At 37.8% G+C, this 23,714-nt stretch overlaps 3 protein-coding genes across 3 annotated transcripts in view; 2 read left to right on the forward strand and 1 right to left on the reverse strand.

Moving 5' to 3' along the window:
- The window catches only part of LOC111862449 (glutaredoxin-related protein 5, mitochondrial), a 4,025-nt gene extending 2,502 nt beyond the window's left edge, over window positions 1-1,523 (forward strand). Inside the window, exon 2 of the mRNA XM_023847854.2 lies at window positions 1,196-1,523. Coding sequence (XP_023703622.1) covers window positions 1,196-1,386 — 191 coding nt within the window. The 3' untranslated portion in view covers window positions 1,387-1,523. The remainder of the gene's footprint in view (window positions 1-1,195) is intronic.
- Window positions 1,524-3,411: 1,888 nt separating this feature from the next.
- LOC111862441 lies at window positions 3,412-7,926 on the reverse strand. The gene is made up of 3 exons (XM_023847831.2): window positions 7,580-7,926; window positions 5,716-5,832; window positions 3,412-4,190 (listed from the first exon to the last, which is right to left on the reverse strand). The coding sequence occupies exons 1-3, from the start codon at window positions 7,628-7,630 to the stop codon at window positions 3,972-3,974; spliced, it is 387 nt and encodes a 128-aa protein (XP_023703599.1). The 5' UTR covers window positions 7,631-7,926; the 3' UTR covers window positions 3,412-3,971.
- A 126-nt stretch (window positions 7,927-8,052) lies between these two features.
- On the forward strand, window positions 8,053-23,598 carry LOC111862466 (histone acetyltransferase Tip60). Its single transcript, XM_023847927.1, has 9 exons — window positions 8,053-8,251; window positions 8,514-8,571; window positions 11,096-11,164; window positions 12,187-12,440; window positions 14,463-14,636; window positions 16,341-16,424; window positions 18,961-19,285; window positions 20,768-20,930; window positions 23,053-23,598. The coding sequence occupies exons 1-9, from the start codon at window positions 8,207-8,209 to the stop codon at window positions 23,267-23,269; spliced, it is 1,389 nt and encodes a 462-aa protein (XP_023703695.1). The 5' UTR covers window positions 8,053-8,206; the 3' UTR covers window positions 23,270-23,598.
- Window positions 23,599-23,714: the final 116 nt, after the last annotated feature.

Genomic DNA, 23,714 nt, shown 5'->3' on the forward strand with positions numbered 1-23,714 from the left:
ATGTTTCGGCTATTTAGCCTATTTAACCGCACGTAATTGTGGGTATTCAAGTTGGTTTGTTTAGGCTCTGATTGGTCGAGACCTGTGTGAGCGTGTGTGAGGTTTCGTCCGCCGCTCTTAGAGGCAGTATTTATTTATTTATTTATTTATTCATTTCACATCCATGGATCATTATACATGACATAGGACAAGTCAAAACACTCTATAATCCAATACAACGATACAATAAGACAATACAATGATACAATAATAGACTAATAAGAAGAACAATATAATTTTATACTAATATAATAATTAAATGATGAGCACTATATTTATCAGTGAGCACTATATTTATCAGTTGAAACAGTCCTTGGTACTGATGTATTAGTGAGTGACCTGAGTAACTTTAAAAGTTCTTGCAATGTTGCCTACAACATTTGTGCTGCTTACCTTATAAGTTTATTTGTAAAAACAAGACCTAAAGCCTGAACTTAGAATTGTTCTCTGACAAGTTCACAGGGTTAGGCTTTTGGTTTTGTTTTTAAAAATAAATATCTCAAGCCCTTCAACATTTAAGGGTTTTGTTTATATAAATAAACTGTATGGATGGCAGCACTAGTGTGGTGGACAACATGGTGGAAAATTTCTAGTTGTCTGGGTCACCCATTAATACATAAGTACTATAGATCCATTCAGAATTCTTATATATTTACTATTAATGATCATTTCCATATCAGTTGCTGGCATACAGTTTGTGTAGTTGAAACACCATTGTTTAGTAACCTAAGAATCAGCAAAAAAAAGTTGAACGTTTATTTATGAATCTGCTTGAATTGTAGTGTGCAAGATGGTAAGGGAGTAAAGTTTGAACCCATCAGGTAAAGAGATCTGTTGACAGATGTCTCAAGAGATACATACTGAGCTTGCAACTCCACAAGAGTTTTTAGAACATATTCGTGATGATTCCACGAGTTTGTCTTTGTTTTTACATGTGTACTTCATCTTTGCCACTTCATATCAATTGAAGATTATGATATCCTTGGATGTGATGCTATGTAGTTTTGTAGATAGGATGCAGACATTTTGAGACCAACCTGTTGCCTCCATTTTCAGATACTTCAAAACTACTGAGCATTAGATCCCTAAATATCCTAATCTTAATACCAGCATGAGAGCCTCAGGTCTTCATAGCAGTTGTTTTACTTCCTTTTAGGAATAAAGGCATACTCAAATTGGCCAACCATACCCCAGGTTTTCATCGGGGGTGAATTTATAGGAGGTTGCGACATCATGTTGCAAATGCACCAGAATGGGGAGTTGGTAGAAGAACTTCGTAAAGCAGGCATCAAGTCAGCTTTGTTAGATAAAGAGCAGCAGATGTCTAAGACTGAAGACACAAAATAATATACCATTACAGTGGAAGATTAACAGTTAGCAGAGAAGCTGTATTGGTTTACTTATTTTAAAGTACAAAACTGAAGTGCATGAATGTTGTGTGTTATTTGTTTCTTGTAAATAAAGCAATTCATATATTTCAGTCATTTTAATTGATTATTGATGTCAAACCATCCATCATCATGACCTTCATAGCGTTAAGGTCATATAGACTTACTACTATGAATTCCCATGGTGGCTTTGGTGTCTACAGTACAAGACTCTAATCTAGAGACTTGTGAGGAATGCAGGAAGTCAGAACCATTAAAGGTGTGGCAGACAGGATGGATCAGGATGAACATCTGCCTTAGCGAGAACATTCACTGCTTACTTCATAGTGGCTGTGTAAGCACTGACTTCATCAGGCGTAATATTGTTGTACTCGTCCGTTTCACTGCTGTCACATCACAGTCACTGTCGTCACTGCCAGAACTGAGTTTAATAATAATACTGTCAGCTCTGAAATGACCCCATCTCTTTCCTAATATTGTACGAGATCTCTCTAGCTCATCCAGTACTTTCTACTGTCATTCCCATATTGACATCATCATCCCTAAATTGCAGCCTCTGTGATGTCAAGTAACATGTTTCTTCCTACTAATCTATCCTTATGTCATTGTTGCAGCCAAGTATATCATTATGTGCATACAGCCATTTGACCTCTTTGTTTCATGTCTCAGTGACGAGCACAGTGCACCATTAAGTTATTGTTTTGTGTGTTTGTGATGGGGAATTATGCTATGTTGCACTGGAAATTATATATCACATTTTGGTTTATCCTGAGTTACTGCCCTTGTTGTATGGAGAGAGTGGAGGAACAATGTGTAATTCTGTTGGGCTCAGAAAGAGGCAATGATAGCATTAGCTTGTTCTGTGGCAAGGTAAGCCTGTTTATTCTCATAATCAGTGTCCTTATATCGAGTCAGCATAAATTCTAGAGCAATGTAGGTGAGCTACTTCAGGCTTTTACTGCGTTTGTTCTGTTGTTCCATGGAGAAATATTTTCATGTAAAATAGGGTTCCGTAACACTTCTATTTGCTGATTTGTTGCTCTTTAAGCAAATACTTTTGTTCTTGGTATATATGGTGAAGTAATCTTCACCTTCTCCACCAAGTAATGCTTTCAGATGCTGTACAACTGGAACTTGGGTGGTGGTGTCAACTTTGCTAGGAACGTGGAGTTGTGTAGCTCTGGAAGGTTAAGTAAAATGTGGCAAGTTTTGGTAGGTCATATTGGCTCCAACTGTTATCAGATATGGCTGATTTTTGTAACCCTGTTAGTGAGTCATTCTCAATTTTGAATTACTTTGTACAATTCTAATTAGAATGATCAAGTCAAGGAGGATGAGGTGGGCAGGTCATGTAGCACGAATGGGGGAGACAAGGAAAGCGTGTAGGATATTGGTGGGAAAGCCAGAAGGAAAGAGACCACAGGGAAGACCAAGGCGTAGGTGGGTGGACAATATTAGAATGGATCTTAGAGAGATAGGATGGGAAGGTATGGATTGGATAGACCTGGCTCAGGATAGGGACCGGTGGAGGGCTCTTGTGAACAGTGATGAACCTTCGGGTTCCATAAAATGCTGGGGAATTCTTGAGTAGCTGCAGAATTGGTGGCTCCTCCAGAAGGGCTCAGCTCCATGGGTAAGTAAGTAAGTTGTACAATTCTGACTAGTGTCAGTGATATAATAGCCGTACCTATTATCTTTGTAATTGTTTGATGAAGGGTGAACCTATTTGAGGTGATTTTCATTGTGTATGCATTGTTGCCAGACTCTTTAAGTGCTTATATTTGTTAAAAGTATTATTGGTACTGTATTAACACATTCTTTTTCTAGTAGAGAAAATAACTCCAAAGCCTTATGTATGCTTGTCCGGGATAGGACTCTGCTGATTAGCAAGTAGGTTCTCTCTAGCCTTTACATAGACATCCTGCCCATCTCAGGAGTATGATGCCAATTATAAAAGAATCAGTGATGATTGAGGTTTGCCCACCTTTCTTCTGAGAACTGTGTAGTGACTCAGGAGGAAGGAGGCAGGCAAATGCTTTAGTGTGCATGTAGGAGATAAGAAATGCATACAAATTTAGTTAAATCGTGAATGGAAGATACCACTTAAGAGATCAAAGCATAAATGGGATAGTAAACTGAATTTTAATTGAACACAATGTGAAGATGTGGACAGGCATAGACTGTCGCATGGTATGATCCATTGGTAACTTGTGAACATAGTAATTGAATTGTGGGTTATATAAAAGGAAGAGAATTACTTGAGCAACTATCAGTTTCTCAAGAAGGGCTCTGTTCCAAGGAGTTAGTTAACTAGTTTAAAATTGTATCCATAAGTTGGACTCCAATGTTTTAATTCACTCTCCAATATGCACATAATATTTCTAAATGTGACTGACAGCCAGTTTTGCCATAATGTCACACAATATCCATATGCATCATGACCATGATAGGGTTGATCTCAGGCAGTTATTTTTACTAAATCCATAACATATTGGCCACATCAGTATTACATAGTCTAATATGCAAATTAGACTGCAGGATCATTCATGCCCTGTCTCCTGCATGGACCAATCGTCTGTCTGCAGTATCACTGTCCTGTTCCTTTGTCACAGAGTCCCAGCTCAGAGAGCTCCTGTCCAGCCACAGTTCATATGTATTTGTCTCTTCACTGTGTTTTGCATCCTGCACTGTTTTTACTGCTTTGTGTATGATGTTCATCAGTCTTCTCTCCAGTTCTATTTCAGCATCCTTTGTGCTAGTCACCTGCACAGAAATATTGCAATTTAAATTCATGTACTGGAACAAGTGTTAGAATTTAACTACTTGTTTTTTTTTTATTTGTTTCATTCTGGTCCGTCACACTAACAATTACAAATATAAATCACTCTGTCCAATGTGACCTGTAAGTTTATTACTACATGAAAAACTTAACACCCTTAAATGTTTCGGTCTCTGTGGACCATCTTCAGAGGGCAAACATCACTACAAATAGGAAACCACCATCACATAAGTTGTTTAGACGTAAAGTACGTACACTTATATGCTACAATGCATAGTACACAAAATAGAACATTTCACAAACACAGCAGTTTCCTGGGAATGTAAAGTTTTTAAAAAATTATATAAAATTTCTTGATGCTAATTAAAAATTTTGCATTGTCAATAATTAAAATTCATAAACCATGCAGGCTCATGTTCATCCTCCCATCGTCCCTCTTGTATGGGGCAGATATTGTNATACAACACCACTGCATGAACTCGAAATTGTAAACACTGAACATCATGGTCAAGTGAGTAACGCTCATTTTTCATATTTGAGAGGTCTCAGGCTCAAATCTTGGCCCAGAGACTGGCTTTCCTGAATGGTTCTGCTCAGTCTGTCCAGGCAAATGCCAGATTAGTACTTCAAATCAGGATATGATTACTTCTTTCTACATACTTTGTAATATATATCACTCATCCTGCCATTTGAAAATTGGTGTCTTCTGAGATGTGAGCCTGAAAATGGAGGCAGTATATTCATCTGAAATTTCAGTAATGATCTACCAGACAACATAGCTTCATATCTCGGAGGACAGTACTCTTCATAGTCACTGCTGTGAGAATCTCAACTCTCATGTCTTACAATTTGATGCTATACTATATATTTTGAGGGGCATGCAGTAGTGTAGTTGATTGAAGCACAATGCTACAAGCTGGAAGGTCATGAGTTCAGTTCCCAGTGAGGTCATTGGATTTTTCAATTGATCTACCTTTTCTTTTACTTTATAGTCTGAGCTGTTAAATAAACCATGAATAAAAAAAGTATAGAAAAATTAAATACAGTTTCTGTGCAGCATGCTTTTTCTGCAGGGCTTGTGTTTTTCAAGACAAAATGAAGTGAATACACCAGACTTGCTACACAAGTGGCATATGCACATGGCCTTGTTACAGTTTATGTAACTCGGCAGCTGGTTTCAATACAGGTCTGTTCAGATGGTTTTATTTGTTTAGATCACAGTGGTAACTATATGTACCGCCTGATTTAACATTTAGTAAGCAGACTTTTTCCCACAGAGTATTTTTATTTATTTATTTTGTTTAGTTCTTAGGTTGTTCTTGAAGATAAGAACTAATTCTTAAATACTGTTTATATGAACTTCATGTTTCTATTAATTAATGGATTCAATTCTTTGAGGTTTATATTTTTGCTGGGGATAGTCTGGAAATCTTGAAATGTTATGTTTGTTCATTTGCCATAACTTGGACCTCCCACAGTTAGGTGAGTTTGATATGAAGTTGGTCGTACCTGCAATAATTCATAACACTGCTGACGAAACCCACCAGCACTTTCCATACTGTGACGAATTATGTCTCCTACTGCTGCTGACACAATATGGCAAGACGACTTATCAGCAAGTCCGACCTACAAAATTAAATACCAATTACAGTACCAATGGAAAAAGCAATGCACATAGAGATTATATTTGATGTTATTAAAGGGATGGAGGACAACATAATCTAATTCATAATTTTATGTTATCAAACAGGTTAGACTAAAGGTGACACTCTGAGACTTGTATTTGAGAGTTCCTTGTTTCGAATCTCTGGCAGGACACTGTCTATCATGGCTGAGATTGTTCGTGGTTTTCCTAGTACCCCCAGGAAAATGTAATAGTAACTGCTTCCTTGAAATCCTTTACAGTTCACAAGTCATACTACCATCTGATGATACTGAGTTTCAATATGGACAGTGTTATTAAATTATTTACAAGAAATATTCATATTGATGCTGTGATCTGATATTATTGGATAACAATAGCAGAAGCCCTTAAGTAAGTACAACAGGAAATATAATGTGTAATTTTAATTCAGTCAGTTTTTGGTGTACTTAGTGTAGGCTGTTTTAGACAGGTTTCCACAATGAACAAGAAGTTATGGAAACAATTTGTGAAACTCACTTTCTCACAAATGGTTCCATCTACATATATAGTCAGAATTCCCACTACCAGAATCTTAGCACTGACTTAGCAAATTATCTAAATCATCAGTGTGCCTTTGGTTGTCCTGTCCACAGATTATTGCTGTAATAATGGTCAATGAAGTGTTCTTATAAGCAGTCAATTATAAAACAAGTGACAGAAATATGACATTTACATCAGCTGCACAATATAAGATTTTTCAGCTGTTACCACAGTATTTTATTTGTGTTTTATTCAGTGACACTGTCAATTACTTGGACTTGTGTATAGTGTCAGATGATTGGATATTAGTGAATAATGAATTGCAGAAGAAGTTGTAGCTTAATCTGAGGCAGTATCCTGGAATTGGCCCAGAGACACTGGGGAAGACCACAAAAACTTCAGTCAAAATGGTTGGTGTTCCAGCTGAGATTTTTATCTGTTCGTCTCCCAAATATGAGAAAGAAGCGTTTCCACTTGGGCCAACTTGCTCAGTGTTAGCATTATAAGGGTTGTCTTTTGAAAAGATCAACATGTTGTATTCAAATTGTCATCAGAACTGTATATACAGGATTTTCCCAACCTTAGCTTTAACACAAAAAAGCAGAATTTCACTCTTGACTGATTCAGAATCTCATTCACTTTTCCTGAATTTGAAAAATAATATGTACAATACTGACTGCAACTTCTTCCCATTATTTCCTTATTTGCAGTTCACTATGATCAATTTATAATTAACTGAAATTAATTACTTAAAAGTGCCTCAGATATAAGCAGCAGAGCATTCTAATTAATGAATCCTATGAACAACTGCCCTAGGACAAGGAAAATAGTGTTTTATACTTATTTAGAAAAAAGGGTTAAATCAGTATTTGCAATCAATTCCCATGCATTCCTTTACCAGTTTTTGCCTTCCATCCCTCAGCAGAAACAATGTTCAAGGTTAATTGGAGAAATGCATACTTTTGGTAGCATATTCTGAATTTTTCAGTAACCATAAGTATATTTTAGATTCACTACACCCCATAGTAAACCTAACTAAAAAGCTTATTTACATAAACTGTCACAAAACAACTACTACTGATACTAATAATAATAAAATTACTGAAGTCTTAAAAATAATATATTTTTAGGTTTGGATTATATACAACACATAACCTATCCAACAAGATGCAGCTTCAGTACACAACCATTTGCTTAAGAGTATCTTACTTTACACCTCGTTTCCTCACATCCTGCAGGAAACAGATAAGGTTTATCCATATTTTCGTATTTTATACTATTCTGAATTAGGAAGAATGATTTTCTAACGCTATTGTATTTGTAAAACAGTCCGTCAAACAACTTTGGATGAGAAATCGGATACAAATCTTTGCTTATGTACTTATTCGTGTCATCACTTTAAACTTCAACATTTTCGTTTGATTTTTCTTTAACATCCACACAAATATTTAAAAATTTGGGTGTATTCTGCGATTAGAGTTAAGGACAATAGCAAAGTAGAATTTGAACAAAGCGCTACACTGACGATCCGTGCAGCCGTGTGACAACAAGGAATGACAGATATACGTTACAAGAAATCCTGGGTATAGGTTTCGGCTCCATAATCGCTCGTTCGCGCTAAATGAGAGAGATTTTCCAACCGTGGCATTGGCTATCCTGATGAGCGTGATCGTATGCACGAATTGAATGATTTGGGTGGCCATGTCCGATTGTACAATGTTTTGTGTATTGTACTAGGTATTAAAAATCGTTAAGAATGGTTTTGTGTGTGTGAATAATAAAAGCCAAAAGATGGTCAAAGTAAAGTGAGGAAGAAAAAAGGAAAGGGTTGCAAAAATGAATGATGATGGCGATGAAAGAGAAACTATTTGTGATTCAGTGGTAAGCAGGTTGTAATGTGAGAAGGGACACCATTTATAACCAAGTCGGAATAAGAATCGTAGAGCGGTGAAGGATGTTATCACTGTAATTTCCGCTAGTTTTTAGCAGAGGTCACAATTTGTGTAGTGCTTACTCTAACTGTACAGAATGCAAGGTGTTATTTAAAGGACTTGATATAGATCTCTTCGCCCCTAGTTACTGAGAAGCACTTCATATGATTCCGAATCACTGTGGGTGGATGATGATAAATATTTTATTTCAGTCATCACTTGTTGAGGGATGTCGACTGCCTGTCCGGATGCAAGGAGGGGACGACTGGCGTAAGTGTGTTGCTATTACTTTCAAATAATGCTGCAGTGTTGACGAATTTTGATATTTGTAGTTTGCGATATGTTTGGTTTTGGTTAGGTTTTATAATAGTAATTTTAGAAGGCAGAAGTAACAAGGAAGTTTGGTCGTACAACTTATGTAATTTGTGCTCCTTAAACCTCTTTAATTTGTGTGGCTCGCGTTAAGCTGAGATTATTTTGATGACTGACTTAGTTTTAGTTGATTATTATTTATTTATTATAAATTGTAGATAAATTTCCGTTTATGGTGACAGTTCTTCACTGCAGTAGACTATTGGTATTCTGTTTGCTATATCCAACTTGCCTTTTTACACTCACTAATGACTCAAACATATCTGTTACTTCATTAAAGAAAGAAACCCCAAAATGAAAGTGGAAATCAAAAGTGTCAGTTAGTTACAGTCTCACATTCAACACTATTTCCTATAAAATTTATTGAGTTTAGAAGTTTAAAAGTCCATCACTACATGTTTCAACCAGTGTGGTTATCATCAGGTGTTAAAATCTATGGTGAGGAAACTGCCCTGTTCTGTTCTTGTTTATGTTGTTAAATATATGTTGGTCCTCTCGATGCGCACATGTGTTCGAGTTGGTGGGTTGTGTTCCCATTTGTTGTAAAAGAAGGGACTTATGTATATTTAACATCATCATAATTTATTAGTTCACCATAGATCCGGCAAGAAATTACATTCTGTGGATGTGGTTACTATCATGACAGCCTAAATTCATAATGCAGCAATGCATTAGCCTACAGCACATACATAGTACATGATATAAAATAGATACATTGTAAAACATTAAAAGATAAACATTAAGCATAAACCTGTATTATACAATATCGATACACTCAAATGCGTTTACATTTGTAATTAAAATACTCACTCAATGAATAAAAAGAGTTTGCATATAAAAATCTCTTTAGAGCAAACTCAAAGGATCAAAATAGATCATTCTCAAGCTCCTAAATGACACTATAAGTTTAATGGTTCTCATAATAAAGCATGACAAACTTAGTAACAAGGTAGTTAATCTGATTTTTCCAAGATAGCTTATTATCAGTATTTAAGACCAAAAATTTAATACACTCAGAATTAGCTGGCAAATTATGACTAATGTTGTTATGCATGCCATAGTCATCATGGTTCATTGTTATAAACTGAAGAATATGGGTTTTATTGACATTTAGTTTTAACAGGTTGATTCTAAACCATGTATTAACCTCGTAAAATATACTGGTCATAGTTAATTTATAGTCGTCATATTCTGGATTAATCACAGTTATACTTGTATCTGCATATAAATAATTTTTGCCCCATTAATTGATACCTTAGTTATATCATATATATAAAAAAAAAAAGTGGGGCAAGAATTGAACCTTGGGGCACTCCAAATTTTACTTCTGCCCAACTGGATGTGCTATTTATAGAATCATTTGCATCAAGATTTAGTCTTTGGTATCTGCCTTTAAGGTAAGATTTAATTAAGGCACCTAACTTACCACCAATTCTGTAAAACTGTAATTTTTTATAAGTATGTCATGGCTGACACAATCAAATGCCTTACATAATTCACAAACTATTCCTCCAACAAATTGTTTATTGTTCATAGTTTTTAGTATTTCCTCAGTCAGCTTGAAGGATGCTTTTTCTGGAGATGAATTGGGCCTAAAGCCATACTGATTATTATCTAAAATAAAATTACTGTCAATATATTCATACAGTCTGTTATATATAACCTTCTCGAATACTTTGGAAAAGGTTGACAGTAGTGATATAGGCCTATAGTTAGATGGTTCATATTTACGTAATACCGTTTTTGAAAATTGACTTGACAACAGCAAACTTCAGTCTATCCAGAAAAATTCCCTGGGCAAGAGATTGATTACAAATATAAGTAAATGGCGAAATTATATATGGCATACTTGCTTTTAACATTCTAGTGGAAATTTCATCATATCCATTTGAGGATTTTGTCTTTAAAGACTTGATTATCTTTCTAATAAAAAGGCAACAACAGAACAGGGCAGTTTCCTCACCAAAGATTTTAACACCTGATGATGACCACATTGGTTGATACATTTAATGATGGACTTTTAAACTTTTAAAGGTAATAAATCTTATAGGACAAAGTGTTGCATGTGAGACTGTAACTAATTGACACTAAGTGAAAAGTGCAACAGGATGCTAGAATATAATAATATGGAAGTCAGCATGTGGGAATTCCTGTAAGCATGGTTAATGTGATATCTCAGTCACAGGAGAACATGCTATCAGAGAATCGTAGTACAAGAGTATGTGCATGGTAATAGAGTTTCAGTTGTTCTGAATTATGTCTGTCCTTTGTTACAGCTGTTGGTTTATTATGAATTGTGAACTTGTTCCTTCTGGTATATTGTCCATTTTGTAGATGTTATGAACAGAGTATAAATAGTAGCACTGTAGCACTGTGTATTGTCTTACATATTTAACCAGTGTGTTTTTGTGTTCATTTCTAGCTCTTGCAGAGATCATCAGTGTTAAGGAAGTGAAGGGCTCCAAATGCTACTATGTACACTATGTGGATTGTAAGTATGAAGGTTGTTTAGATCTAATAATCACTACTTGACATGAATGAAACTGTGGTCTTAGGGAGTGAACAGGTTGGCATGTTGGGTTAGCCTGTCAGTTCTTTATTCAGCTAGCAGTAACTGTCATCCTTGGCATCCTATGACATTTCTTTAGTTTTTAGTTACAAAATACTGGAAAGTCTCAGACTAAGTAATGTATAAGGGTCGCCCCATAGCTCAAGCGGTTAGTCGCTGGCTCCCCACTGTGGCTGCCCTGGTTTGATCCCGGGTCTGGTCAAGTGGGGTTTGTGGTGGGCAAATTGGTGCTGGGGCAGGGTTTCTCCAAATACTTCGGTTTCTCCTTCCAATCTTCATTCCACCAATTCCTCCACAATCGCCCTCACCTATCATCTGGGGCTGGTACAATAGGCCAGAAGTGGCCGCAGTACAAGGGACTTAGTCCCACCCTACTAGCAATAAAAAAGAAAGTAACGTACCAAAATGGTATTACGGGGCTTGCTCATGAGGGAAGCCTTCCCCCCCTCAATGGTTAGACAGTTACATTTCATGTTCAGGTGGTTTCACTTCATCTGACTTTGGAACCATCCATGCACATTTGCATTGTTTGTGAAAGATTATTCATCCAGAGAGATTGCAGGTGCTCTGAGATACAATGGCATGATTGAACATAATGTATCCTTGATTTGTATATGCTGTCACTGTTTACAAAGACTGATCTTGTATGCTGAGCAACACATCGGCAGCTTCGATCATGTGTTATGTAAAACTATTTAGGTTCTGTTTCAGTCCAGGAAGTGTGGACAAGATGTCCTAAGACTGGAGTACATGGACTGATCTTAGTTTTAAATCTGCTTTCTCCTGTTTAATTGTTATTTTTTAAAATGGGTGATGGCCAAGCTGCTGTGTACTACCAGATGAACTGACATATTTCTTTTTCATTTCCAGATAGACTCAGAGTTACAGATTTTAGAAAACGTTTAAACTGAATCACTAGTGTATAAGTGCGTGGCAATTTTCAGTTAATAAGCGGTTAGATGAATGGGTGACTGAAGAGCGATTGGACACAAGAAAGGTTCAGTTTCCCCGTAGAGATGTACCAAGTCAAGCTGGTGGTACTGGTACGCCTAAGAAGCTGGGAGGTGGAAACTCACTGTCACGTCCGGCATCCCCGCCTGGCGGTCCTGAAATGCAGCTCAATGGAAGCGCCGTTCTTGCAGCTGCCCTTCAGAAAAAAATATCCCGCAAAAGAAAAGGAATATCACTTGAGAGTGAGGTAATGCATCTGATTTTGTTAAAATAGTTTTTAATTTTTTATTTCTTACAATGCAACTTAATCTTAAGTAGTTAGTTAGTTAGTTAGTTAGAGAGNAAGTTTTTTTCCTCCTAATGAGTTCCTAGGCAGTCGAATTGCACATGCTTCAATGTCTTTATCAATGGTGAATTTTTCTAAATTTATGGTATTGTATTTTAATTTGCTATGTACAAATATGCTTATAAATATGCTTATATATCTATAATGCTTCCCCCATCTATCAGAGGCGTTAGAGACTACTGTTGGGCAGTCCTTGAAATGTCCTTGAATTTGCTTCAATGACCTCCTTAGGTGATATGAGGTTCTTTTATGTGCCGTAAAGCTACGACATGGGACCCACAGCTTAAAGTCCCTCCCGGAGGACTTGTTCCCTGAATTTTTCCGCCCTTAAAAATTCCACGACCTCCGCCGGGTTTTATCTTAAGTATGTCCCCCTTGAGTTCTTGAGAAAATAACCTTTCTTATTCCACCATCTTTGTGAATTAACTGCCATGTTAACGAGTTTCTTCCCAATTTCCTGGATAAGAAAAACTGAACAAGTGAGAAAGTGAATGAAGAGAAAGAGTTAACTGTGACAGTGACCAATTATTTTCCCGGTTCCACTAGTTTCCAAGAGCAAACTGACAGTGACCGGCTCAGCTGCTAGACTGTTGATCAAAAAAAAATGACTTGGTTAAATATCTGAAATAAGAAACCTGACTGTACATTGTATCAACAGCTGGAAGCATGAACAAAAGTTTTTAAAGGACTGGAAAGCAATGAAATAACCTATTTTAATTAAAATTGACAGCAACAGCTTTTGTCTTTATGGGAAACAGAGTTTTTATCACGAAACCACAGAGCATAACTCCGTGGCCTGTAGTCCACAAGAGAATTATACTGACCGAGCGACCACCGCTTGTCAGCGAAGTTAGTGGCAACTTTAGTAGATAGAGTGTGTAACATGGTCAGTGCAACAGAACCCCACAGCCGTTAATCTCGGTTTTCCAAACAGGAGCCATTATTTCCAGGAAATAGCTCCTGATTTATCCTCATGAGGCTCAGTGGACGCCGTTCCAGACCCACTACTTCTCAGAAAATCTGGTAGCGCCGGGATTCGAACCCAGGACCTCTGGGTCTGTAGCCAGGAACTCTGACCACTAGACCACAGAGGTGGTCAACCACAGGGCATAAAGTTGCTTTATATTGCTTGCCAAAGGGAGAGATAGAGACCCCTGAGATTTTTTGTTTAAAGACTAAAAAATGTGATTACTGAAACAGATTTTCCCCGTAGCATGTAAGGTGGCAAGAGAAAACCAGTAATTTCATAATTTTGAATCTGAAATTGATTTATAAGATCTAAATGGAATTGACAAAGGCCATGTTGTTCACTCAGCAAATGCATGTATTATCATTAAAGCTGAAATGAGAAGGAATTTGGTTAATAAAATTGAGAGGTTGTAAATTGAAATTTTGCTGGTAATTGATGGTCCACTGCAGTGAATAAAAAATTGACAGTAATAACAGACATTTGAATTTATGTTATGAATCTTTGTAGTAAACTTAATTTTGGTGCAGATCAGAATCCAGAGTGTTATGTGAAAAGTAATTTCTTATTCCTTACTGGAAAGTCTTCATTCATGCAGAAGACTACTTAGAAACTTAACTAGTTTGTTCTGTATGTGATAGTGAATAGAACTGTCAGACAGTGACACTGTCAAATCAGTTTCAGGTGTCAAGAGATTTAAAGTGCTTATTCATAAGTTTTATCTGCTGTATAATGCATCACCCAAAAATAAACTGCAGAGAACTGAAGGTGTATGCAAACTTGCTGGACATTTATATGCTGAAAACTGGCTGAATTTTAAGGAAGGGCTGTTGTGTACTCGCACTTAATTCTGCTTTGTGTAAGAATGTTGTAGTGTGCCTAAACTTAATTCTGCTGCATGCAAAGTTCAGAATGCTCCCTCTTTCGATATTCAGCACATGGTATTGTTTCCGCAGGACTCTCAGGATGCATCAGGCCCTGCATCTACTACTGGCCCTGCATCCTGTCCACGCAGTACTGGCTCTATGGTAGCACATCATGATGATGTTGTTACACGTATGAAGAATGTTGAGATGATAGAACTTGGAAGACACAGAATTCGTCCCTGGTACTTCTCACCATACCCACAGGTTAGCTATGTAAATGGTCTTGGAAGGTGCGTCATACTTGAGCAGGAAACTTTATGGAAACAGCAGTCCCTTATAGACTCGAAAGGATTCTGACGATGGTGTATGCTGTAGAGAACAATAAGGCTTATTTTGGACTTTATCCATCGTCTGATATATATATATATATATATACAATGGATAAAGTCCAAAATAAGCCTTATTGTTCTGTATGAAAGTCCCTTATGTTCATTGATGTCCTTTTAATGCCATTGTTAGTTCTCTTTGTTTCTATTTATCAGTAAAATATTTACATCTGTAAGAAAAACAAATGTTTGTTATTTATGTTAATTTTGTATGAATATAGCACATATCTGTGACCTTTCATTTGCCTGTTATGGTAGTAACATGCCTACTGTGTGCTATAACTTCATCGTGTGGTGTGTCACTGATGTTAGGCTTGTTGAAATGAAACCATTCAGGGATTGATCTGGACAGAGGAGTAGAGTCTACTAAATATAATTCCTGTTGGTGTTGGGGAAGACATCCGATTCATGCACCAGCTGATGGATCCTGTCTGCTAAGAGCTACCTTGGCTTCTGTTGGAACCGCTTTGGTGTTGCAGCCTTATCTTTGGCCTTAGTGATTTTTTTATGGGATAGTCATGGCAACAGGTCCAGGCTCTGTTGGGGAAGATCCAACATCATCCAGCGTATGGACATGGCAGGCCACATGGGGACAGGCATTGCTACGCAGTGTGATTGTAACCCTTGTGAGCGTGTCAAGATGCTTTTATTTGATAGCTGTATGAAGATCTCAGAGGCACATATTGTGGCTGGTTGGCAACCTTCAGCACCAAGGAACTGAATGACAGCTGATTGATCTTGTTTGACCGTTATGCATCTGGAATTGTGGCACCTAACTGTGTTACACTGTTTCTGTTAGCTGTAATACTCCATTCCCTTGCACAGCTTGTGGTCAGCTGCTAGTGTATGGTCACCTGTGGCCGGCCATGTTTGTTAGCAGGGCTGCTATTGGATTTGAACAGCCGTCATGTGTGATGAAAAGGAAATTTAAAAATGCTATTCTTCTCTGCCACATATGGCTTCACTTGTGCCATGATGAGTTTTATTTAGTAATCACACTTGTGTGCCTGTATTGCCTGGTAATGAAATCTAATTCAAAATGTCTGCTGTGGCTTGTCAAATTTATGCCTGGGAGGCTGTGTATGGAATGTTCCTAATATATATGTCATTGTGTCTCATTGTCTTGCTTTAGTGCAAGGGGTGCAGAAAAATGGAGTGGATAGTAGTATTGTGTTGCCATTGCTTTTGGTATGGGATTATTTATGGTGTCTTGATGGTGGGTTCACTGGGCATGCTTCAGCCTTGAAGTAAAAGTACACATTACACAACAGTTTACTGTCTCTTTTGTGGAGAACCTTGTGCTTTCTTAATTCTCTGTCCATTTTCAAAACTCACTAAACAACATTATTTAATAAAGTACCACACATATAAAATATAAAATTAATGGATGACTGAATGAATAAATGAATGAGAGAGACTGCATGTTAACAGGAGCTACATCTGACTGCATTTGATTGGTTGAGCAACAGCCAGGGCTCATGACGTAAATTCTTCCTTTCCGCTTTTTATTATCCAACATCTGCCTTCATTCAAGAATCAGACTCTTCTATGTGAGTTTTTATTTATTCTTATTTTTTTGCAGGAGATGGTTCACTTACAGTGCATATATATTTGTGAATTTTGCCTGAAGTACCGGAAAAGCCGGAAGTGTCTGGAGAGACATCTGGTAAGAGTAGCTGGTTTCAAATTAGAGAGGAAAATATGTTGCATTTGCTGTTAATCATTTAGATATTGGTAATAATAATTGATTCATCATATCAGTATTAAGTTGAACATGTCCATGTGTAAGGTGTATTTGTATTGTATAAAATCTCCTTTGAATAATGAACTGTGGGAACATCCCACATTATCACGCATATTTGCAACGCTCGCTCTTCACATCTCTTTTCACCATATCAGTATTAAGTTGAACATGTCCATGTGTAAGGTGTATTTGTATTGTATAAAATCTCCTTTGAATAATGAACTGTGGGAACATCCCACATTATCACGCATATTTGCAACGCTCGCTCTTCACATCTCTTTTCACCATCACGCGCGCTAACCAATCAGATTGCTTCAAACGATCGCATTTATACTACGCTCGGCGCTAGCCCGCGTCTACACCATTACGCGCGCTAGCCAATCAATTCTTCCTCCTCACTTTCGAGTTTAGCTCCGCCCCACCGACCAGCGTATAAAAAGGGAGCGACTCCAGAGCCGAGTTATTCAGTTCTATTCAGTTCAATTCAGTTCATCGATTCAGTTCATCAGCCTACGAGCTAGCCACATCAAGCAACTTCAGCCAGCAGGCTTCGTCGTCAGCGCTCGGTCTTCGGAGACATCGGCAGGCTGCGCCGGGCACGACTGCCTCGGCCCTCCAGCGCTCTCACACCCGACTCACTGGGGCACCGCGCCTGGACTCGCCGGTGGTCGTGTTACGGTTCGACTCACTGGCCATCTGGCGTAGCCACTGCCTCATGGCTCCTACGACCGCGCTCGACTAGCCTTTCACCACCAGCAGCAACCTCCGCCATTTGCCGCGCTGCGATCAAGCAACCTCCAACTCACGCTGCCGCACGGCAACCAAGCAACCTCCAGCCACGGCCGCACTGCGGCCAGGCCACTCGCCATTCACTAGCCTTTCTCCTTACCGGCGCGCACCGCGCTACCTCACCAGTCAATCATCTCAGCAGCCACGGTCCTTTTCAGGGCCAACAAACTGTTCCGAAGAAGTGGGTTGTCATCGGAGTAATGACAAGACTACACACATCGTTGACAATAGAACCCCACAGAACCATTGTGCTTAATTCACAAATTGCTCCCTCCTTATTTGTTACTCGTCCTGTCATTAATTCTATACATTGCCATTAAATATCAAACAAAAAGAAAAATTATTACCATTATTCTTGGTAGTATACAGAAATTTCTGAGCTTGATTCATTGTCATCAATTTTGAAAACAACCAGTAACAACAATCTATGAATAAACTTTAGGATTGTGCCTACATTAAATTTGTTGGATATATCCTCAAGAGTTTTTGTTTGTAACTGTTGGCTTACTAGTAGTATACTGTGTCTATGTCAGTAACAAGTTTCATATATCTAACTGCAGTGGTTCATTAGTTACTGCCATCAAGACAGAAGTTAAAGAAAATTCTTGCATGGTTGCAGACCCGGGATCAAACCCGGGCTGCCACGGTGGGAAGCCAGCGACTAACTGCTTGAGCTATGGCGCAGCCATGTCTGAACACTAGCTGATAAAGTCTCCAATTTTCATGATATTTGCCCATCGATTTCCTTGAATCATTCACAAATGTACAGGCAACTAAATTACAGTCTTTTATTGGAGACATCATTAAAAGTAACTCTGTGTGCAAACCACTGACAGCAAAGATTGATGCAAGTGCAGACAGGTTGCTAATCATATGATTAATGGTGTTGCCAGCCTTTATCATAGAATTGCCTGTACATATAAAATTATGATGTTCGTGTCTTTACATATTGAATTACCTTCATATTGTCATATGTTATTTCGTGCGCCTAAAGTAAGTGATGCTACTAATGCTTCCACTTCACGCACATGTACATCTGCCATATTGTTGTTACTGATTGTAGGAAATTGAAGGATAATAGCAAGAGTCCTCCGGTGATACCACACTTTCAACAAATTTCATGAGAATCTGTCAGCTGATAGGAAAGTTGAAATGGGGGGGGGCACTCAGACAGACCAACACTTGCATACATACCCACCTTCATGAACTCAAAAGCCTACTTTTATCCTTAAGGAAGGAAAATGGGTTAGTATATATGTCAGTATAAAGACAGCCAGCCACATAAAGATGGGAGTAAAGTGTACTCCATAAATGTGTCTGAAATATACCTTGGACAGTGGACAGTAATAACTACCATAGTTGTATAAATTTTGTGCTTCCAATCCAAGCAATAAACCGGATGTCGATAGAATTTATAGACAATTTTAAAATGCATAACTATTTAATTTACAATTTGAGCCTTTGTTGCTATCAACATGAATATTTGTTTTTAGATTAGTGTGTTCTTCAAACCCTAGTTGCAAATTTATCAGATCACTTGTGTATGAATGCATTATTTTTGTTTTGTCTATAGCAGGTATGTATTTTAGAATTACCTGAGTCCAGTTTTATGTTTAGGAACAGTGAATGTTGCCAAAATTGTACTGATTTACTATTCCATGACATGCAGGCAAAATGCAACTTACGTCATCCTCCTGGGAATGAGATCTACAGAAAAGGGCGCATCTCCTTCTTTGAGATTGATGGTCGAAAGAACAAAGCTTATGCCCAGAACCTCTGCTTGTTAGCGAAACTCTTCCTGGATCATAAGACATTATACTATGATACAGATCCTTTCCTTTTTTATGTTATGACTGACTTTGATTCACGTGGATTTCATATTGTTGGCTACTTCAGTAAAGAAAAGGAATCTACAGAGGACTACAATGTGGCTTGTATTCTCACAATGCCCCCATATCAGAGGAAGGGCTATGGGAAGCTGCTCATAGAGTTCAGTAAGTGCTTAGTGTAGAATTTCATTGTTGTGATGTACACTAATCCCTTGCTGCTGAAATATTGGATATACACTGGATCAGCTCATTATTTGGCCACACCATACCTCAGGCAGATAGTCACTGGCTTTCCACTGTGGCAGCCCAGGTTCAAGCCCAGGTCTGGTCATATGGGATTTGTGGTGGACAAAGTGGCCCTGAGGCAGGTTTTCTCTGAGTACTTCAGTTTTCCCTGCCAATCTTCATTCCATCAGTTGCTCCACAATCACCCTCACCAATCATCTGGAGCTGGTACAGTAGGCCAGTATTGGCCACAGTACCAAGTGGACTCAGTCTCACTCCACTAAGAACTCACCAGTTAAATCCTGATTTTAACGTTTTCACATTTCTTGAAATCCTGCATTAGTGAATATTTTTTCAAGTTCAAGCCAAACTCATATACGTACAATGAACTCTTGATTATCTGTGATAATGGAGGAGTCACACATGTAATTAAATACAATTAATAGTAAGAAAATGAGGAAGTATCCATTATCTATGCTGAATTCGGCCTGAACGCCATGGAATTGTTACTTACAAATTGTACTGCTCGTCAGAAATAGCAAGACATTTATGTTTCCAGTAGAAGCAACCGTTGTTCTGTGGTGGTAGGCTGGTGCATAAAGCATTAAGGAAATGACACAAGAAATTACAATAGAGTGAGCTGTGTGGTCTGCGGCAAATTATAAATATCACTGATGCAAATTACTGAGACGTGTAATGAACAACATTTAACTTTACTGAAAACTGTTAACATGAGAGCTTCTGACATTCTCCATGGTTAATCCAGAAAGCAGATAATTGAGAGTATGCTATGTACAGTGTTCCTATTTGATCAGGTAGAGTGAATTTCAGTTAGTAAATTTAGTGTAAGAAATGTTCATCCTTCCAGAACTAATACCTTGGTTTAGTTGTGTGATGGTGGTTGAAACAAGGATCACTCTAATATGTTCCCTCTGATGGAGATCATTTAAATAAAACAATCTATGCAAGTGAAATAATGTATTGAACATTACTGAAACCACACCACTTCTGGCATCATAGTTGGTTTGATTCTTTGACTGATGTTCGTGTTTTTTTTTTTCATGCAATTATTATTTCAGTAATTCATTTCATATTGATTAAATAAATATATTTGTTTGTTTAGAAAATTTCTTTAATTGCATATGTAAGGCAATTATCATAATTTTCTACAGTAATTCTTATACAAACGTGAATAGTTTTTGCTGTCATTTTGCATAATTTGTGTTCTATGAAACCTTGATACAGTGTAAGAAAGTCCAGTTCCTCCAGAAATTCATTAAATATGGACTTCACTGTTGTCTGTTGAATCTGTTTCTGGAACGGAACTATGTGAATTAATATTCAGAATTTATTTTTCAACTTCAGTTTTATGTATTTTGTTTCAAGTAGTGTATCTCGTGTGTCTTTGAATTCTTTCTGCAGGTTATGAGTTGTCTAAGTTTGAAGGTAAGACAGGATCTCCAGAGAAACCCTTGTCTGATCTGGGTCTCCTCTCCTACCGCAGCTACTGGGCACAGACAATTCTTGACTTCTTGGTTAATGTCAAGCCAGTCGGGGATAATGAAAAACCACAAATAACAATCAAGTGAGTGAAATTTCATATGTAAAGCACTGTACAGTTAGTCAGTGGATATTCATTGTTTTTAATTTATTTAGCCATACAGTTTTATTTATATATCAGTTCTTTGGTTTTCCATGTGTTGGAATCTAAATGGTTATCAGAGTTCTTATAGGTGTATGAATATGACATCCACTGAGTAAGTTGGTTCAAACAGTAACACTTCTGATTTGTAATTAGGAGGCGACTCGTTTAAATCTTGGCCTCAATCGAAACTGTTCTGAGTTTTTTATGGTCTTTCTTTGTCCTGCCAGGCTAGGATAATACCTCAAATTAGGCTATGACCACTTCTTTTCAATACTTTTCAATTCATTATTCACTAATCTTCCTAGCATTTGACATTATGTACTCTGAACTGCTGATAGTATTATCAGATAAACCATTAATAAATAAATGATTTAGATTTTCTTACCATTTATTAGCTTTCATAACAATAAATTTATACTGATATTCGTGGCATATAAATTCTGTTTCTTGCTTCATATTCAGGAAGTCATAGGTTCAAATTTCTTTTCCCTGATACTGGCTAATATAATGTTATTGTGCTTTTACTCAGTTCTTCCAAGCAGATATTAGAATAATACCACAACGTAGGCTGTGACCATTTCCTTGTACACTTTTGTCTGCAAGGTACTCTACCCCTGGGACCTAGTGTTATATAACCTATCCAGCTGAGAATGTGTCATTAAATAAATTTAAAATCAATTAATTTTTGGGCTGAGATTCTTACAGTAGTGATCATGAGATCATGAGGGGTAGTATTTTCTGGGATGTAATAATGATGTTGTCTGATAGAACTTGACTGACAGTTTGGATGAATGTCCTGCCTCCATCTTCAGGGTAAAAGGTTAAGTCAAGCAAAAAAGCAAGCAATCAGCAAGCAGAGCTGCTTGCCATATGCTTTATGCTTGGGTCTTCCTTTCCAATTTCCTCTTCTGGTGGACATTTACCACAGTGCAGTTGGTAGTTTCTTCCACAAGCTTTGTGGCTGTAAATTGAAAATTGGCTTCACAGCTATGCACCATGTGACATTGTAGAACTTCTCTTTTCTGCATCATCAGCCATAATCTGTGCCGTGGTATTCTACCTGTTTTGCTTTCACCCAAATAAATGAGGACATAATGTGTACATGCATTAAAGCTTCATCCTTGGAACTGTTGCTACCACTGCAGCCAGGAATTAATTACCCATATACTGCAATGTTGGTTTCACTCACCAATAAACACACTTCTTTGACCTTGAACTGAAAGTGGTAGAATGCTACATAACAGCCACATTGTCATCCGTAAAAACATTAACCACACAGTACTCTTGGTAATGTAGAGACTGAATCCAATGTGGTATTTTCTAAGCGTGAATGAAAAAAAGGTGACCCTTATTTTCTCAGATGCCCTGGAATAAAAAAGAACTTGCTTTATTTCAGATAAATTTGGCATTTGGATTATTCATTATTTTTAATTATCCTCACTAGTTCTCCCTTGCATTACTGAGAATAATAGGGAGTTCACAGCACACTGACTAAGCGAGTGTAATTTTAAAATATTTCATCATCTCTTCCCCTAACCATGTGGCTGCTGTAACTTCACCTTTTACTGACCACATGGTCTTTAATTTCATCACCTCTTTTCCCCAACCATATGGTCACTTCCTATTGGATAGCAACCATTCCTTTGTTTCGCCCAATCGCGCCTTCATTTCTTGCTCACCACCCACTGCCACATCTATATAAGGGCTTTGACCCTCCCCTACAAAAGACATTCACCCTAAAGATGGCCACTGTAGTTTGCTAGAGCAATGGAAAACATTAAAAGATTCTACACAGTGCATTCCTGAGTACCAAACTTTTACAATATCCATTTTGTTTTGGAGACAAAACATGGAAACGCACAGGAATGGGCTCCCCATTATACATTTTGTCCAAAGAATACGTATACACTGAACTAAAATTAAAACAACCTAAATTTTGTTAATGTAATTCCTTCCACACCAGACATTATGAGGTGTCTTGTTCGTGAGAACAGGGAGTACTGCACGTAGGTGATAATAAAGGAAGGAGATGCATGTCTTCTGCCCTGTATTTGTGTTGCAGTGAGATCTGTGAGCTGACGAGTATCAAGAAGGAAGATGTTATCTCTACGCTGCAGAACTTAAACCTCATCAACTACTATAAAGGTCAGTATATCATCACTCTGAGTGAGGAAACAGTAGCAGCCCATCAGCGTGCCATGGAGCGCCGGAAGATTCGCATTGACCCCAAATGTCTTCATTGGACACCCAAAGACTGGTCTAAGCGAGCAAAGTGGTGAGGAGTGATGTGAAGCTGATACGCTGCAATGAGTACACCACTGCTTGGACACATGTCACAAGAGAGCAGTGTTGTAGGGGTCCATGTGTCAGTCTGCAAGGTCCAGTGTGTTTCATTTAGTGCAGCACTTGGGAAATCACCAGAATTCACAGAAGTCATGTGACCATTCTGATCATTGTGCCAAAGAAATACATGTACAATACATATTGCCAAGGCTGCCATATGGCTAATTCTTGTACCAAATAAGTTTGGCAACCGTATGACAAGTTTGGCAATACCAATACAAATTTAATTTTTTTTATAACTGAAAATAAAAATGTTAAAGCATGATTGGTGTTTATTTCCCATTTGCACAAGCCTCATATTCAACGCTTCACAATTATTCAAATTGTGGTCTTCTGGGTTGTGGCACTGTGTAGGCAGACATTGATGTTTTGGAGGAACAC

The sequence above is a fragment of the Cryptotermes secundus genome, unplaced genomic scaffold, assembly GCF_002891405.2.
Source record: "Cryptotermes secundus unplaced genomic scaffold, Csec_1.0 scaffold816, whole genome shotgun sequence".
NCBI lineage: Eukaryota > Metazoa > Arthropoda > Insecta > Blattodea > Kalotermitidae > Cryptotermes > Cryptotermes secundus.

Excerpts from the sequence above, each read along its gene's own strand:
- LOC111862441 (XM_023847831.2), bottom strand. The coding sequence starts at position 7,630 with ATGGATAAACCTTATCTGTTTCCTGCAGGATGTGAGGAAACGAGGTGT. Across the intron at positions 5,833-7,579 it reads GTGAGGAAACGAGGTGTAAA|GTCGGACTTGCTGATAAGTC; the intron begins GTAAGATACTCT and ends TTAATTTTGTAG. Across the intron at positions 4,191-5,715 it reads AGTGTTATGAATTATTGCAG|GTGACTAGCACAAAGGATGC; the intron begins GTACGACCAACT and ends ATTTCTGTGCAG.
- LOC111862466 (XM_023847927.1), top strand. The coding sequence starts at position 8,207 with ATGAATGATGATGGCGATGAAAGAGAAACTATTTGTGATTCAGTG. Across the intron at positions 19,286-20,767 it reads GAAGCTGCTCATAGAGTTCA|GTTATGAGTTGTCTAAGTTT; the intron begins GTAAGTGCTTAG and ends TTCTTTCTGCAG. Across the intron at positions 20,931-23,052 it reads AAACCACAAATAACAATCAA|TGAGATCTGTGAGCTGACGA; the intron begins GTGAGTGAAATT and ends TTTGTGTTGCAG.